At 37.8% G+C, this 19,058-nt stretch overlaps 1 protein-coding gene across 1 annotated transcript in view; it reads right to left on the bottom strand.

Annotated features, from left to right (window-relative positions):
• Nucleotides 1–9,503, bottom strand: part of SECISBP2L (SECIS binding protein 2 like) — a 59,026-nt gene extending 49,523 nt beyond the window's left edge. The window contains exons 1-2 of the mRNA XM_059372783.1: nucleotides 9,315–9,503; nucleotides 82–260 (exon numbers count right to left, since the gene is read on the bottom strand). Of these exons, the coding sequence (XP_059228766.1) occupies nucleotides 82–260; nucleotides 9,315–9,338 (203 nt within the window). The 5' untranslated portion in view covers nucleotides 9,339–9,503. The remainder of the gene's footprint in view (nucleotides 1–81; nucleotides 261–9,314) is intronic.
• Between the last annotated feature and the right edge of the window lie 9,555 nt (nucleotides 9,504–19,058).

The raw sequence follows: 19,058 nt of genomic DNA on the forward strand, positions 1-19,058 counted from the left end.
AAAAAATGAAGAAGTATGTCTTGCCAATTTCTGTTCCTTACCCACCCCCTACAAAAAAGAAAATAATAATAAACAAATTACCTATTGGACTGGTTTTCCTGCACAAATGGATAACAAGTAATCAGGTAGCTGGGAATTGGAGTTGGTTCTACACCAGATACATTTCCATTATCATTTGGGAGTGCCATCGGGATCATAAATGTATCAGGATTCTTCTTCTGGGGAATAAATGGCTCTACCTCAGCTGACAGCTTGACATTCTTCAAAGAGAAAGTAAACCACACATTTAATAAAGTAGCAAAAAACTTAATACAGATCCACAGTTTAACAATGGAAAAGACAGGGCTTACACATAGTAATTAGATATCCTTAGTATTAGAAAACATCCAAAAGAACAGCAATGTCAAATTAAAATAACTAAATACGATTATTAAGGCAAAGCCATCAAATAAAAGAGGGAAAGGTTTATCAAAAGTTATTGCATTTTTTTAAGTTATTGCATTTTAATGAAATCATTTCTTACATAACCAAAGCTGTTAAAACAATCAAGAGTACAAGGAAGTAGACTTGAGTCCAAAAATAAAGCTGGTAGTAAGAAATCTAGCTCTTCAGACAAACAATGCTTTTAACTAATTTTGTTAGGAGGGAAAGTCATTAAACAGAGTTCTGAAGGATAATCACTTTATATTTATTTGACTAGTCTAAAAAACAGTCTATTTCTATCCATTTCAGGAAATTAGGTAAGTATAGTTTAATTATAAAGAAAGAAAGTGTCCAAGACTAATGAAAAAAAATACCTAACAATATGAGCAAGAAACTTCTGGTTCACAAACTAGTAAAAAAGAAAAAATGAGTACTTCAGTTTCCCAGTAGACAACTTGAGTAAACTAAAGTAATCCAGAATATGTACTCCCATTTTAGTATTTAGTATCTTTTCTCACAAAAAAATCTACAGAAGTTTAAAAGATATATTTAAAAAACTAAAGTATTTTAGGATTCATATGTGGGTGATGAAACTATAAAGAAAAATAAGAAAGATCTGGGATAAAAGTCAGGATAGGAATTACTCATATGAAATTACTCATGTGAAAGAGTTGTGATCACAAGGAGGGCATCTAAAAAGATTATGAGGGCCTGACAATGTTCTGTATCTTAACTTGGGTGATAATTACAAGGAATTCACCTTATAATTCATTCAGCTATACACTGTTTTAATGCAGTTTTCCTTATGTTTTTAATAACAAATTCTTGAAATTTAATAACAAAAAAAATTATGGGCACATTCTGCAAAGGTAGAATGTATAAAACCACATAAACACCACAATCTAAAAAGATATTACACACTTCTTTCAGAAAAGAGTAAATGAAATGCAATCCAATGTTTCAATCTTTCAAATCAATTACCTCAAAGCAATAGTCCTAACTAGAACTTTTGCCCAACAAACCCAGAAGGATGGCATTTATTGGAAGTTCTGAGCAAGGCAGAGTTCCCAGAATAAGTATCAGGCATGTTTCTCACAAAGGTAATCAGTAACAAATGCACCAAAATCTGAAGATAAAATCTAAAGACTTGATATGCTCAATAAATAGCCTTTATTCAGATAAATTATTCTCTATAAAGAGCCCCCGGAAATATTCAGAATACTTACAAAGAAGTGGGAAGAGAAGAAATCTGAACTATTTATAGCAGTATTAATTCAATATCCTTCCTACCTGATTAAACTTTGAAATGTACTTTTATACTATTAACCAAATATGAAAGAGAGATAGTACTTGCATTTACTAATACAGTATCTGTGACCTGAAGCTGGCTTCTTGAATTTCAACCTTGAAGGCAAAAACTCCTTCAAATGCTAATAGCCTAAATCCGTAATTTTCACCGTCAACAGAACTCAAAAATCATTTGTGTAAGGTATAAAATATTAATCTAATAAATGCTTCCCCAGGAGGAAATTAGGGGGAAAGGTTGATTTTCAACAATAATGCACAGATAAGGGAAACCTGCTTTTATAGTTCATGCATAGGCATAAAAAGAGGGAAAACATAAATCACATTTTAACTATACTGAAAATTTAATTTGTAGTATATCTGTGAAAAATCTTAAGTCTTTCCGAACATATGAGTACTCTCTGAACAGTTTTATAGATCTGTATAGAAGACATTAGGACAAAAAACAAACCAAAAAAGGCATTAGGAATTTTTAAATGCAAGGAATATGATTACATCAAATTTCCATATGAAAAGGAAACAATACTAATATAAAGAAATAAAATGATTTAAAAATAATAAGTTTCATGATACCTCTCTCCAAATAGTACCAACTCATAAATTACTTTGGAAACAAATTCAACTTCTTGCTCAAGTCAAAATTTGCAACAAGTTTTTATACTTTGTTTCATTTTTCTTTGTAAGAGTTTTATGAACTTAGGCAACTCATGGTCAAAAAAGTATCACACACAATTTATAACTGTTATCTGTACATATATACACTATATACCCTTAAATATCAAAGTTTGTAATATTTCTATTCTAAGTGCAATTCTAGATATCTGAGTTCAACAATAAAACTCACAAACACTGAAGTGATCCTTTGTTTTTAGTAAAAAAGAGAAGCTGCTATAGTCAACAGCTGCACAAACAGAAGATGTCACTAGTAGGAACAGACTGGCAAACTTTCTCCTACAGTTACAACTCTTCTATGGTCTTAAAAGTTGTTGTTGTGACTTTGGGGCCTTTAGTATCATAAATTAAAATGAAGCATGTGCTATTCTCGGGCCTAAAAAAGTAAAGTTAAATCCAAAATTATTCTTAAAATTCTACATAATAAAGCCCACACAGACAATTGTTAAGTAACAAGTTCTGGCAATATTTTAATTAAATTAGTATAGAAATCAAATGTTTCCTACATAGTAGACAACAAAACATTATAAAAAAAATTGGGCTAGTTATTTCATACAAGGATATTCCTTAGTTTGAATTTTTTGGTCTACTTTTGACAAGATCTATTTTTTAGGAATAGGAAACTTTATAGCAGAGTTGTCTCCTTAAAGTAAACATAAATATAAAGTAAGTCTAAACTACACAAAGTCTACTATTCCTGTACCACTATTTGCTTTAAAAAAAAAACCTATATAGTAAAATTATCTTTATCTTTCAGATATTATTTCAGAATTTTACAAATGAGTAAAAAAATTATAATAATCCCAAAACCTGTATGGGAAAAAAATAATAAGCAGTTTCACATTCCTTTTAAATTTAGCATATATTAGGGGCTTCTGGGTGGCTCAGTGGGTTAGGCCACTGCCTTCGGCTCAGGTCATGATCTCAGGGTCCTGGGATCAAGCCCCGCACCGGGCTCTCTGCTCAGCGGGGAGCCTGCTTCCCTCTCACTCTCTCTGCCTGCCTCTCTGCCTGCTTGAGATCTCTCTCTGTCAAATGGATAAGTGAAATCTTAAAAAAAAAAAAAAAAAAATTAGCATATATTAAAACAAATCATAATAAAAAACCTTCTTTGATGTGAATAATCTAGATAACCCAAGAATTTATCAGAACATGAAAATATAAAACCCTTCTTTAAAAGAATAGATTAAACAAATGCACTCAGATCACTGAAAGTCTATATAAATTCAATAAATATGCAATGAGTACATGTTCTGGGAAAAGTGCTGTACTAGACTGGTTTAAGAAAAATGGACAAACATTACTATGAAGCACCCAATGGCAGGAAATGCACACTAAACTCCTCTGGGATAGAACCGCCAGAAGAGTGCAAATAATTTTTCCAGATTAAGCAACAGAAAAAAAACACCCACTTAGAATCAAAACTGAAGTAGAACATAATAAGGCATTCTCCCCACAGTGAAATTTCAGTATGTACCACACACCTACAGAAAAAATATGACCATGGAAAGCCTCTACATCCTTTCTATATTAAGGTAAAAATATAATACATCAAACATTAAGGTATTTTATATCTAATGGGCAAGAAAAATAAATGTATTCCAAAGGAAAAAATGAATAATGCTTAAGAGATACCCGCTGGCTATATTGCTTTCGACTGGAAGGACTTCTATGGCAAGTAAACACTTGACAAATCAACTGTATTGGTTATATATGTAGGTTTTATAAGACTTCAGAAAATACTGAGAAAAAAAGACACAAAATATTTAACTAAGACTGTCCACTTGATTTACTATTCAAAACTCTTCCTCTTTTCTTAAAATAGACTACTACTAATCCTATTTAAAACCTGATGATACTTTTCTAAAAATCAGCTCTCTAAATTTAACAGTGGTTTTTGGATTACCTAATTTATTAATTTCTGGTTTTATATTTCTTTTCCTCTCTTGCTTTGATACACTTTCCCTACTAACTTCTAACCCTGGACACTTTATTTACCTTTTAAAATATTTAATAATGAAAGCATTTCTAACTATGCATTTGCCTCAGAGTATAGCTTCAGCCACATCCCATAGGTTTTCATATGTATTACTTTTTTTTTTTTTTAAGATTTTATTTATTTGACAGAGAGAGACACAGTGAGAGAGGGAGCACAATCAGGTAGAATGGGAGAGGGAGAAGCAGGCTACCCGCCGAGCAGGGAGCCCCATGCAGTGCTCAATCCCAGGACCTAATCATGACCTGAGCTGAAGGCAGATGTTTAATGACTGAGCCACCCAGGGACCCCTTCATGTGTATTACTATTTCAATAACCCATAATTCTACTTTTTTATTTCCTCTTGATTAAGGGCTTAGGGAAAAATGTCTTTTTAAATTTCCAATGGTCAGGGTGCCTGGGTGGCTCAGTTGCTTGAGTGTCAGACTCTTGGTTTTGGCTCAGGTCATGGTCTTGGGGCCCTGGGATCCAGCACCACATTAGGCTCCCCATTCAACAAGGAATCTGCTTCCCCTCTCCCTCCTCCTTCCCTACTCCCTCTACTCTCTCCTTGTCAAATAAGGAAATCTAAAAAAATAATAATAAAGTTAAATTTCCAAAGGTTATTTTACTTTCCTTTTGATTATAAAAGTATTTTTTTAAACCTGTTAAAATAAATCATTTACTTATATTCATTAAGGCCAATTACAAGTAGTAGTGAATAATAAATGTTTTATAGTAACTTATTTAGAATATATTTAGTTTGCAACGCTGATACTATTTGAAGTTTATCAGTTATTTTAAAAAAAGAATATAAACCAGGTGATTTTGTATCTTTATTGGTGAATAGCACTCTGCACAAGGTTATGTGTATTTGTTATGTTTGCTTTTCTAAAAGTTAAAGACACTGGTGATCCACAGTTTTATAAATTCTTTTTTTTTATTTAATTTATTATATTTAATTTAATTTATTTTATTTATTTAATTTACATTAATTTAATTTAATTTATTACATTTATTTTAATAAACATTTTTTGTTTAAATTCCACTAACATATAATGTATTACCGGTTTCAGAGGTACAGGCCTGTGAATCATTGGTCTTATATAATACCCAGTGCTCATTACATCACATGCCCCTCCTTAATGTCCATCACCCAGTTACCCCATCCCCTCACCCCTACCGGCAACCCTGTCTGTTTCCTAAGATTAAGAGTCTCTTATGGTTTGTCTCTCCCTCTGGTTTTGACTTGTTTTATTTTGTCCTCTCTTCCCCTATGATCTTCTGTTTTGTTTCCTAAATTCCATGTATCAGTGAAGTCATATGATAATTGTCTTTCTCTGATTAACTTATTTCACTTAGCATAGTACCCTCTAGTTCCACCCATGTCATTGCAAATGGCAAGATTTCATTTTTGATGGCTGTGTAATATTCCAATGTGTGTGGGGGAGGTTTGTGTGTGTGTACACAACTTCTTTATCCATTCATCTGTCACTGGGCTCTTTTCGGTTTGGCTACTGTGGACATTGCTGCTATAAACACTGGGGTGCAAGGCCCCTTTGGATCACTACATTTGCATCTTTGGTTTAAAATCCAATAGTGCAGTTGCTGGGTTGTAGGGTAGCTCTATTTTCAGCTTTTTGAGGAACCTCCATACTGTTTTCCAGAGAGGCTGCACCAGCTTGCATTCCCACCAAGAGTGTAGGAGGGTTCACCTTTCTCCACATCCTTGCCAACATCTGTACTTTACTGATTTGTTAATTTTAGCAATTCTGAATAGTGTAAGGTGGTATCACACCATGGTTTTGATTTATATTTCCCTGATGCCAAGAACTTATGTAGGGGTGCCTGGGTGGCTCAGTTGGTTAAGCATCTGCCTTTGGCTCAGGTCATGATCCCAGAGTCCCTGGATCAAGTACCACATCCAGCTTCTCCCTCTGCCTGCTGGCCTGCTGCTCCCACTGCTTGTGCGCTCTCTCTCGTGTGTGCTCTCTCTCTCCAAGAAATAAATAAATACAACCTTTAAATGAACTTATCTGATGTTAATGTACTAAAAATTAAGCCAACATTGAAATTATTTGATAATACAAAAGACACTATAAACTTCAAGTGTTTTGTCACTTCTAAGGCCATTGTTCATTTTTTTAAAAAATCTCAAAATATGGCCTTAAACTTCTTAAAAACAGAAACATTAAGCCTTTATAAACAAATAAACTCTGTGATTTGTTTTTCACATCCCTTTACACCAACATTTTGCCCATCAAGGGCAAAAAAAAAAAAAACAAAAAAGGCATTATACCAAGTAATAACTGTTCTTAGACCATCTAACTCTGGCAATTAAATTACTTGTTTTGATTTATTGCTAAAAAAAAAAAATACTTCTGAGATCCTCTTTTGGATATAACATTCTTTCCAACAGTCCCTATTGCAATTATATTATCCAGGATGTATTCCCAGTAACTTACTTTTTATAAACTTGATCAACATATATACAATTTATCTTTTTATCAAAGATTTTTTTTTTAAGAGCACTATGAATACCTTCAGGCAAAACACACTCAGGTTTGTTTGTTTGTTTAAGTTATTCTTATGCAATACTCCAAGGATTTCAATTAGGTTAACGTGAAATGCATAGTTTGTATGTAGTACTATTTTTTAAGAAATCAAATTTCTATAAAGTGCTAATCACTGCAATGATATGAGTGAGTTTTAATGCTGCAGGCATTCCCCCAAAATTCTGAATATAAATGAACAGTGGTTTAAAATGAAAAACAAATATTTTGTGAGGAAAATGGAAATACACATATCACATACACTTTTAGTGACTTCTACCTATCTCAATTCACTTCGTTAGTAAAAATATAAAAGTACATTCCAAAAAACCTAGAAGTCATTACATTACTCTATGGTATAATGGAAACAATGAAGAACTTCACAAAGTGGAGAAAGCTCAGTTCTAGCCACTAATCTATCATTAAAATAGTTCTCAGCCTTTTTTCGGTGATAAGATTCTTTTGAGAATATGATGAAAATAATGGAGTCTTGCCCCAGAAAAATGCTAATATAAAATGAAGCACACTCCTTCCAGGTCATCCATCAACCCCTGAATTAACTGCCTACAGCCTGAACAAGGCAAAGCAGCATCCCTTTTCTGTATCTAGGTTTCCTGTGAGTGTGTAGCAAGTGGGAAGAGAGGGTAGTTAGAATTATTCTCTTACTTAAGGTTAGGCTGAGGAAGAGGCAGGAGGTACTAGAGTGAAAAGGGGAAGAAATTCTTCAACGGAAAACCTACATTCATGATTTCTCTCTAATCCTTACATTTCTACAAGGTTTTAATAGGTTGTGGACTTTGGAAAGATGTAGGATGAAAGAGGAATAGGTTCTCTAGTTTCAATAATTTGCTCACAGCAGTTGCTGTTAAGATAACCACACATAAATAGCTATGCTAAATAGTTAATTATATTTCCTGTAAGATGAAAGGAACCATAAGTATACATATGGTAGCATTACTGCTTACAGTTTTGGCATCATGATGAAGAACCAAAGAGTTTTTTAACCTTTTCATTAGTGACACACATACAAGAAAATTGTTTAAGAAAATTTCCTATTCAATTGTCAGGCTTTGATATTAAAAGCACTTCTGATAGATGCCTTAAAAAATATTTTTCATTAAGTTAGATATAGGCTGTATATAGGATACTCCGGGTCACTAGAAAGCTAAGAGACTCCAATCAATTTTGCTTTGGTAAATCTACATGTTATCTCATAAAACTCATCTCTGTTTTCAAATTCATATTCTAATATTTTTAGTCAAAGCTTTTGTAAAAACAAAACAAAACAAAACCAAATATACACAACTAGGAATCTGTCTGCTAAAAGAGCCAGATTTCAAAATCAAAATTGCCTTTGACTGGCTACATATATACTGAAATCTGGAAATCTTGTCTCATTTCCTCAGATACTAATTATCTATTTGTAAAATAATTAGGCAAATCGCTAGTCTTTTTCTCCATCTATTTGCCTCCCTCAACACTGGGCAAAGCCTTCAACTGAAGAGAATGCATAGTGAATAAACTTCGATTTCATCAAATTTTAAGTTTCACAGAGGTCTCGAGGACGGAAAATACTAACACTTTGCGGGGGGTGGGGGGGGAGACCGCTTATTTTGGATTATTATTTACATTTTCATCATCCCTGCCTCCCAGCAACTACTCGCATGGATAATCAAGAATTTAATACAATTAAAACCAAAACAGAATACTAATGGCACTACTCTGTGAATATGAAAACGGTCTCGGAAATGAATTCATAATTCAGATCCAACATTCTTAAAATATAACCTCAGTTTTTAAAAAATACTGATTTTTGCAAAATGGACAGAAAAGCAGGGGAAAAACCATAGTATTTCATACCTTAAAGGAAACACCTCTCTAAAACCACTGCGAAAAACAATGATCTGCTCAACGGAACGTTGATCCAAAAAGCCCATATCCCCCTGCATCTGTAGTTTCCACACATTCTGTGACAGTCTTACTGGGTGAGAAGCCTTCGAAAGCCTTGCCACCTTGAAAACACATTCCAGAACCAAAAACGGGGGGGGTGGGGGTACTCGGTGGAAGTTATAAACCCTCCTCTCAGGCGAGCACTGACAACTTGGGAGTCCTCCGGCCCCTAACACCAAACCACCGAGGAGGGGCCAAAACGAGTCCCCAGTCCGGGGGAGGGAGTAACCAGAGCTGGAAAAGCCCCCATCCCCGAGGCAGCAATTGAAACAATGCAGGAGTGGGGCGCCGCCAGGCTCTCAGGCAAGGGGAGTCTGCTCCCGGAGGAACCCCAGGGCCCCGGCGGTCCAGGCCCACGCTCAGGGACCAGGGCCTGCTCCGGAGGAAGCGGCGACCCCCAGCACCCGGCCCGGCCGGCCCAGCCCGAGCTCACGTACCTGGTCAGCGGGGGCTCGGTCCATGGCGCCTGCAGCCGCAACGGGCCTGCGTTAGTCGGTGTGGAAAGCGCCTCGGGCCGCTTTCTCCATGGCCCCCCGCTCGAGTCGAGACAGGGCTCAGGACCTCCGCCCCTATCTGGCTGGCCCTGACACAGACTCTGGCTACGCCACTAGCCGAGGGGGTGGCTCTAGCTCCGGGAGAAGGAGGAGGCGGTGGCAGCCTCGGGGAGGGATCATCTGGGACGGAAGCCTAGGAGGCCCCAAAGAGGGGGCAGGCGTAATTGAAAATGGCGGCTCGCGGAAGGGAATGGTGGGAGGGGTCGAGAAGTGGCGTGACCGCAGAAATCCTGAGCAGGTGGTACCCGGAGCCTCCGCTGGCTGACCTGGAGGCTGAGGCCAAGTGGAGATTCCTGTAAGCAGGTGCCCCAGACCACTCTGCGCTTTGAGCTGGACTTAACTGTCCTGGACTGTTAAACTGGAGGAGTGTCCGGCCGCTTGGGACCCAGAACACCTGCGTTCCAACCTTCAGGGACCCCAGAGACTACTTCATTATTCCGAACCACCTCTTAGTAATGTAGGAAGAGCTTTTAGCTGCCCACTGTACATAGCGATGCTTCCTTATGTTATCCAGCTAAAAGAAGTCATGACCATAAGGGAAAATACCACAGAAGGGTCACTGGAGAAAAACTAAGTGAGGAGGGTCCACAAATACTTATTGATTAGGTAATTCATTTGTCCAGGCCCACGCTCACCTCCACCCTCACCTCCAGGCTGATCTCACCTATCTCAGAAACCCTAATTTTACTGAGTCTGTATCACACCAACCAACAAATAGGTAGGTACTCTGCTATGTTGCTTTTCTCCCTGTGGTTATTGATTGTTCCTTTCATCTCCAGCTCATTAGCTCCTCGAGGAAAGACTTCGTAAGCATGGCTGATTCCCTCTGGGCATCTCCTCCCACAAACCTTCCAACAGGTACCTCTTCCCGGAATAGTTCTTCCTTGCTGGTCAGCTCCAGGATGAGGAAGAAAAATAAAAAGCTTTATAAGCTAAATTCTACTTAACTGAAGGAAAGGGAGAGGAGGTGGCTCCTGTTTGAGGGACTGGAAAGGAGATTTACAGCTGGGAAAGAGACTTTTAAGCAGTTTGCTTTGTCATGCTTCAGAAGACATCAGTAAAGACTTAAATTGCCTTTTCTTTTGGTCTAGGTTGTTATTCTGGTTTTGTTTGGATACAATTCCAAGAAGAGGCTGGTCTGTGAAGCTTCTAACTGTACTGACGTTGATACTGTACTTTGACCTGGTAAAAGGAACTCTATATTGGGTCAACAAGAAAGACTTACCTCAAGGCTGGCAGCAGAAACTGTTTATAAGGAGAAACATTCATATTTATACACAAAGATCTTTCATTTATTTAGCTCAAACTAAATAAAATATTTTTATTCTCAAATTTTATGTTTTAATGTGCATATGTGTGCATGTGTATATATGTGCTTAAATTGTACATATATGTCTGAATGTTACATACATGAAGAATTCATGTAATGTAGCCCCTACTGTCTATCAATGCAGAATAAATTTAGGTTTGCATAGAAAAGCTAAGCTATTTATAGGAAGTCGTTATGTAAACTAACAGATGATCATCCTTCTTCATAATTGTAAGATAAAAAGAATTCTGAATTTTCAGAATGTCTCCCCACTGGTGATCTCTAGCCATAAGACACCCAGATCCAAGTAAAAAGATGGTAATAATGCAGTACCAATATAGGCATAAAAATACCACCGTGCTCGTTTTCCTTCCTGCTTCTAAGGAGTAATCTGAGAAAATTGAAATAGAGCCTAAGGATCTTTCCCTATTATAGGATTTTTATGACTATGAAATCATTATCATTGAGAATCTTCTTTGTAGAAGATATTCATTTAAATTTTAAAATATAGAATTGTAAGAAATTATATGAACTAATGTCACAATGCCATTCTTGTTTAACACAATCCTAGAAGAGTACATAGAAATTAGAATAAAAAATTAAATTATATGAAGAAAAAAAGACTTTTAAAAATACTACTTTGTATGGATGATATGATTGAATTTTAATTAATCATTACATGAAGCAACAGATATATAATGTGCCAGGTGCTATGCTAAATACTGCAGGTATAGCAATTAACAAGACACAAACCACGTTTGTCTTCTGGGCAAGACATACATAGAACAAGTAACTACAGGTAAGTTCCAGGTCATGAAAAAAGAAGTTCAGTAGGTTCTACCATGATGTGGGACTGAAGGTCAGGAAAGTCATATGTAAGTAAATGGCATCTAAGCGAAGACCTGAAGGGTGAGTAGGAACTAAAGAAAAGAAGTAAGCAAGTGGTTCCAAAAAAATAGCTAATGTGAGGACTCTGGGATACAAGAATCCGGCATTAGTACTTAAACAAGCTCATTCCTTGGAATGAGAGTTGAGGATGAGAGGGATAATCCAATAGAGCAAGGCCTCTGACAAAGCAAAACCAAAAGAAATTAGCCTTAGATGGAAGGAGGTCCATGTTGTCCATAATAATGGAAGGAAAGGAATAAAGGGTAAACATGACTGCAGATACATTTATAAGTTGAAGGAATTCCTGACTATGGCTTCTATTTTCTTGGGGAAGTAGGGGGCCAAGATTATCTGCTGACATAGAAGGAGGCAGAGTTGTGATGATCATGCACTTGTCAAAACTCAACAAACATAATTTAAGAGCTATGCATGTCATCACATATAAATTTTGTATCAGAAGAAAAAACTATAAATATTGAACTCCAATTTTAAGAAATTCCTGTTCTTACATAACCCAAATCTCTATCAAGATATGGAATGTTACCAAGAACTCCAGTGGCTTTTAAAAACTTTAAAATTCATAGGGCGCCTGGGTGGCTCAGTGGGTTAAGCCTCTGCCTTCAGCTCAGGTCATGATCTCTGGGTCCTGGGATCAAGCCCTGCATTGGGCTCTCTGCTCAGCAGGGATCCTGCTTCCGCTTCTCTCTCTGCCTCTCTCCCTACTTGTGATCTCTATGTCAAATAAATAAATAAAATCTTTAAAAAGTTTTTTTAAAAAATAAAACTTTAAAAATCAAATATTTGTGTTATTCACTGCTGCATCCTTACTACCTGTACCAGTGCCTGCCACATAGCAGGTGCTCAATAGATATTTGTTGAATAAATGAACATGTGCTACGATATTAAATCAGGATTTTTACATTCAGGGTTGGGTTTTATTAGACATATACATTACTTAGAATAAGCAGGATTCAGTAGGGTAGGACCACAAAATTCTTTCAGTTTTGCTCCACTAAGTCTTAAGATTTTCTGAGGACTGCTCTTCATTCTGCCCTGGATACTTTTTCGTGAAGTCCACACAAACTTCATTCCAAGTTAAAGCTTTGCCTTTTCCCAAGCCCAGTCCTGCTTCTGGACTACAGTGAGTTATGTGGTACGGGCCACTTTTATTTAGTTTTCTACCATTTACATCTCCACTTCCTCCACCTTAACTACTCCCTGATTAAGCTTTCCAGTTCCTTCAGGTTTATATTGTGCAGGGGAGGGTAGTAGAGCTTCTCAGATGTCTCAGTTACAGGACATGCACAAAGTCACTTCTAGGCAACCACTTACAACCCTAGCCTTAGCTCTTGGGATTTTTTTGGGTTTAGCCTGCTGCTTGATCCCTGGGGGGTTCAGCAAAATACTCGTTTAGCCGGACTCTGTTTTAAACTGGCTTCAAGTATAATTCTCTCCCACCATCCCTGGAAACATTTTTGTTTGCTACACTCTTATCACTTATCTCTCTACCCATCCATCCCGCCATAAGTCCATTAATTCATCTTATTTTTGGTGTGTAATGAAGTAAACTGCTTACATCAGTACCCTTTCTCCTGGGAAAATTCATGTTTCCACAGTTGTCGAAAGTGTGGCTTGTTTCCAGGGCTCTCTGTCTCCCTCTAGTCTGCCTTTGGTTTTCTTAGGAAAAAGTATCAGATCCCAGGTCCTTGTACTACCCCCAACTCCAGGTGACATGTATCAAGTTCTCCAAGTGTTTCCCTGAAAGCTCCTCTTACATAGCTTGAGATTAGGGGAAGCATCTCTTTTTTCCCCCGTGGGTGGAGTGGGTAAGTATCAAATGTCTCCAAAGCGACACTTTTCCTGAGTCATCAGTCCCCTACCCCACCTCCATGCTCTCTGGGCTGGGCATGAATGAGGAATAATGCTAAGCCTCAATTTCTTAGCATATTTTGTATGTTGGACTAACACCTGGCTTAAGAATATGGAGGTACTTGGCTCCTAACCTATTGTCCTTTGGGCACTTTCAAAACAGACAGCATCCTTATTGGATGTCATGTTACATATTCATTGATTTAACAAATATTTTTTAGCACATATTTTATGCAAGGCACCGGTCTAGGTAGTGACAATGCAGCAATGAACAAAATCACTCTTGTGGAATTTACAGTTTAGTCTGGGTGATAGACAATGAGCATATAAAAAAGATAATTTCAGGGACGCCTGGGTGGCTCAGCTGGTTAAGCAGCTGCCTTCGGCTCAGGTCATGATCCCAGCGTCCTGGGATCGAGTCCCACATCCGGGCTCCTTGCTCGGCAGGGAGCCTGCTTCTCCCTCTGCCTCTGCCTGCCATTCTGTCTGCCTGTGCTCGCTCTCTCCCTCTCTCTCTCTCTGATAAATAAATAAAATCTTTAAAAAAAAAAATTTCATGTAGAGATGAATGCTGTGAAGGAAATAAAACATGTTATTGCAGACTACAGACTATAGACTGCAGACTACAAATGGCGCCGTAGGGGAAAACCTTGTCATCAGAGTAACAAAACGGAGGAGAGGAGACAGTTGTGAGTAGAGAATGGTGGGAGGGGAAGAGTGGTATGAACAATGGACTGAACAGAAGTCTAGAGAGCCAAGCCAGACCATGTAGGAATTTATAGGCTGAGGTAATTTTAATTTCAGAAGCAATCTGGAGGATTTTAAAGGGGTGCAGCCAATTCACATTTGGGGTCAATGCTAAAGGTCAAATATTAAAATTAATACTTTCTTTCTGGAAGTATTAATCTGAATGGTTATTTATTTATGGTTATTTAAGAATTGAGGGACACCTGGGTGGCTCAGTCAGTTAAGCGTCTGCCTTCAGCTCAGGTCACGATCCCAGAATCCGGGGATAGAGTCCCCCGATCAGGCTCCTTGCTTAGCAGAGAACCTGCTTCTCCCTCTGCCTGCATCTCTCCCTGCTTGTGTGCTCCCTCTCTCTCTCTTAGAAATAAATGAAATCTTGGGGTCCCTGAGTGACTCAGTGGGTTAAAGCCTCTGCCTTCAGCTCAGGTCATGATCTCAGGGTCCTGGGATCAAGCCCCACATCAGGCTCTCTGCTCAGCAGGAAACCTCCCCCTCTTTCTCTGCCTACTTGTGATTTCTCTCTCTGCCAAATAAATAAATAAATTAAAAAAAAAAAGAAAGAAATGACATCTTTAATAAAAATTGAACTATTACAATTTTATTACTTAAAGTGTTATGGTCAAACTTTAGAAGTTTGGAAAGATACAGCCACAACTTTTCAACATTACATTTCCTACATGTTTCTGCAGTCACAGCATTGCACACCTATTTTAAGTAAGAACTCACTTAAAGCCTCAGTTAAATTCAGATAAGGAACAAGATATTTTTTGGCTAGCTATCCTGGTATAGAGTACTCCTAATAGTGATGTTGCCACCTGTTATTAAGTTTTGTTTTGTTTTGTTTTTTCCTTTCTAATAGGAACTAAGGTAGAGTTTTATCTGCTTTAACTCCTGGACTAGAGTCAGCCAATAGAAATAATTCAAAGTCATGGAAGCCCTCTAGAAAGTGAGGCTTGTGCTCTGATTGAAGAAAATGCTTTGTGAATATTTTCAGATGTAGACCTAAGATTTTACTCTCATTTAGATTTTTAATTTCTCATAGTTTATTTCAGCCTGGCTTTCATTTTTAAGTTGTATGTATATTTTTGGCTCAAAGGGACAATTTTCTTCCTAAACTTATCTAGCCGACCTTTCTAAATATTGTACTAACTTTCAATTACTTCCCTACTTAATTCCTTCAACGCTCTCAATGATCTTTTTATATAAAATGAACATTCACAATCACCATTATTATACTGCAATTTAAACTCTGTATTTAAACTATTAATAGAATTTCAACATAAGGATTGCATCCAAAATGCTTACCTATATCTGAACGTGTATATTCATATAGTAACAATAACTCTGACTGGCATACCATGTTCTTATAACTTATATGTTATGTTGATTAGATATGATACTTACCATTGAGGTCACTTGATGGATGGCCATATTAAGTTTGGGGTTGCCAGAAACTGAAATAGGGATTAACAATTATTTTTAAAAGTAATATATAATTGACATAAAACATTGTAATAGTTTAAGTTGCACAACATAATGATTTGATATATTGTAATACATGTAAAATATATGGTGAAATGATTACCACAATAGGTTAAGATTTTTCACCATGCAGTTACAGACTTTTTTCTTATGAAGAGAAACAATTTTCAAATATATGATACAGTATTATTAACTAAACTCATCAGGCTATATCTGACATTCTGCAGGACTTACCATATAACGGAAAGTTCGTACCTTTGGCTCCCTTTACCCATTTTGCCCATCCCCCTCCCTCTACCTTTGGCAACCACCAATCTGATCTTTGTATCTGGAAGTTTGGGTTTTTATTAGATTCCACATATAATTGAAATCATATGGTATTTGTCTTTCTCTGTTTGACTTATTTCATTTGGCATAATGCATTAAAAGTCCACCAGTGTTACTGCAAATAGCAGAAGTTCCTTTTTTTAAATGACTGAATAATATTGAATTAAGTATCTAGATCTAGATATCTCACATCCTATGAATCCATTCATCTGTCAGTGGACACTTAGGTTGTTTCCATGTCTTGGCTATTGTAAATAATGCTGCAATGAATGAATATGGGGGTATAGCTGTTTTTTTCAAGATAATGATTTCATTTCTTTTTGATGAATATCCAGAAGTGGGATTGCTGGATCATGTGGTAGTCCTATTTTTAATTTTTTGAGGAACCTCCATACTGTGTTTCATAGTGACTATAGCAATGGCAATGATGGTGAAGCTGAAAAGCAGATTTTGGCCGAAAAGCAAGGCCAGAACATAGGGGAAGTTGAGTATATAGCTCACTTTTTTGCAGAAGAGTAACATGCTCTAACGGCAGGAAAGTGGTTAAGGAGATAGACCATAGGATCAAAGCTGCATAAACGTAGTATTAACTAAAAATTACTACAGGTAATACTTACATGTTTTCAGCGTAAGAGGTAAACCCAACCAAATTCTTACATATTAGTGGCCCACTGATAGGGAAAAAAGGTCCCGTTGATAATATTAATGGTATGACAGAAAGATGAGTGCCAGATGAAGAATCAACAACTTGGGTTAAATCTTAACTGTACACCTGAGAAGCTGTGTGTCCTTGAAAGTCACTTAAAGCCTCTCTGAGCCTCAGTTTCCTCATCTACACATTGCACAGGACTGTTGAGAGATTCAAATTAAGGTAATGCATGTGTGAACACATTACAGACTCTAAAGGAGTGGTTCTCATTCTAGAGCACCTGCATTTTATTTTACTTTACTGTTTTATTTTATTTTGTTTTGTTTAAGTAGATTCCAAACCTGGCATGGGGTTTGAACTCACAGCCCTGAGACCAAGACCTGAGATCAAGAGTCAGATGTTCCAGTGACAGAGCCACCCAGGCATTTCTCTAGAGCACGTTTAAAACTGAAATGCTCAGGCCTCTTCATAGACTGACTGAATCAGGGTCTCTGGAGCAAATTATCCCAGCCAGAGTCGCCAAAAAAATTTAAGTCAGATTGTACCCCTTCTCTGTTCAAACTTTCCTGTGGAGCTTTCCATCTCAGAGTAAAGCCAAAATTCTTAGAGTAGCGAATGAGGCCTCGTGATCAGGACCCCACCTCTGGCCTCATTTCCTCCTCTTCACCCTTACTCCTTCGGCTCTAGCCTCCTTTTTGTTCCCATAACGTAACAAACACATTCCCATCTGGAAACCCTTGTCCTTGCTGCTGAGTCCCAGGCCTGGGACTCTACTCCTAGTTACTGCTCAAGCCCTCTCTTCAGGCTTTTGCTGGAGTGTTAACTTTTTTTTTTTTTTTTTAAAGATTTTATTTACTTATTTGACAGAGAGAGATCACAAGCAGGCAGAGAGGCAGGCAGAGAGAGAGGGGGAAGCAGGCTCCCCGCTGAGCAGAGAGCCCGATGTGGGACTCGATCCCAGGACCCTGGGACCACGACCTGAGCCGAAGGCAGCGGCTTAACCCACTGAGCCACCCAGGCGCCCCCCTTTTTTTTTTTTTTAAAGATTTTATTTATTCATTTGACAGGCAGAGATCACAAGTAGGCGGAAAGACAGGCAGAGAGAGAGGAAGGAAAGCAGGCTCCCCGCCCAGCAGAGAGCCCGATGTGGGGCTCGATCCCAGGACCCTGGGATCATAACCCAAGCCGAAGGCAGCGGCTTTAACCCCCTGAGCCACCCAGGCGCCCCTGGAGTGTTAACTTTCGAGTGAAGCCTTCCCTTACCGCCCACTTTAACACATCATGCATGCACGCAATCCCTGCTTCCTTCCCCCTTTTGCCCCATAGTATTTATCACTCTCTGAAGCATTGCGTGTTTTATTTGTTTTGATTGTTTATTGACCATCATTTTCCACTAGAATGTAAGCTCTGTGAGGACAGGGGTTTTCTTTGATTGTTTTGTCCACTGCTGGGTAGTCCCAGTGCTTGGAACACTGCCTAGCTCATAGCAACCCCACGATAATTACTGTTGCTATTCCAAATAAACATGCGAAGCAGGTGCTTTACTCAGTCTAAAAACTTCACTGATAGCTCACTGCCTCCTCCGAATACCTTCTGTGCTCTCTGACTTTGCTCACATGGTTTTCCCTATTTAGCATGCCCTTCTCATCTTGAAACTCATTTCCTCCCCTTCCTGGATGAAAAGGATCCTCCTCAAAATTCCTCCGGCTTATTGTGCCACATCCTGCCTTAAATTATTTGTGTACTATGTCTAATTATTTATATAATTATTTCCTTTCTTGGAGCGTACACTCCTTGAGAACTGTGTTACTCAACAGTGTTTGTTGAATGAACCAATGAGCTTCCCTTGTTACTGACTCAGACATTTATCAGAAGAGGAGAGGTAATTAAATGATAGATTTAAATAGCAAATCCCCTAGCTCCAGCAAGAATACAGGTTGCACATGAGTCAAATAAAAACAGATGATAACACCCAAAATTAACTCTCAGGTGAGGAGACCCATCATGCCAAAGATCCACAACTATGAACTGCCTTGTAGATAATCTAGTTTAGTTAAGAGTGACTTAGGAGAAATGATTTTATTGCACAAATCAACTCTGAGAGTCAGGTAAAAAGTTAGACATGACATGCATTTTTATGGCAGTCAGGTCTTCAGCCTCAGCCAGCTAAAAACAGGAAATAACTTCCCAGATTTATTATGATGTCCTTCGGATTATTTTCATTAACTATTCCCAATCTCAATCTTTATTGGAGGACACTGTCTTATGATAGTGAAAACAATGAATCTCTGACACTTCCCCTTCACTCGGATACACTATATAACCTGAAACTGAAAAATCTCCTTCAATTCAATGG

Source organism: Mustela nigripes, chromosome 13 (assembly GCF_022355385.1).
Source record: "Mustela nigripes isolate SB6536 chromosome 13, MUSNIG.SB6536, whole genome shotgun sequence".
In the NCBI taxonomy this organism is placed as follows: Eukaryota; Metazoa; Chordata; class Mammalia; order Carnivora; family Mustelidae; genus Mustela; species Mustela nigripes.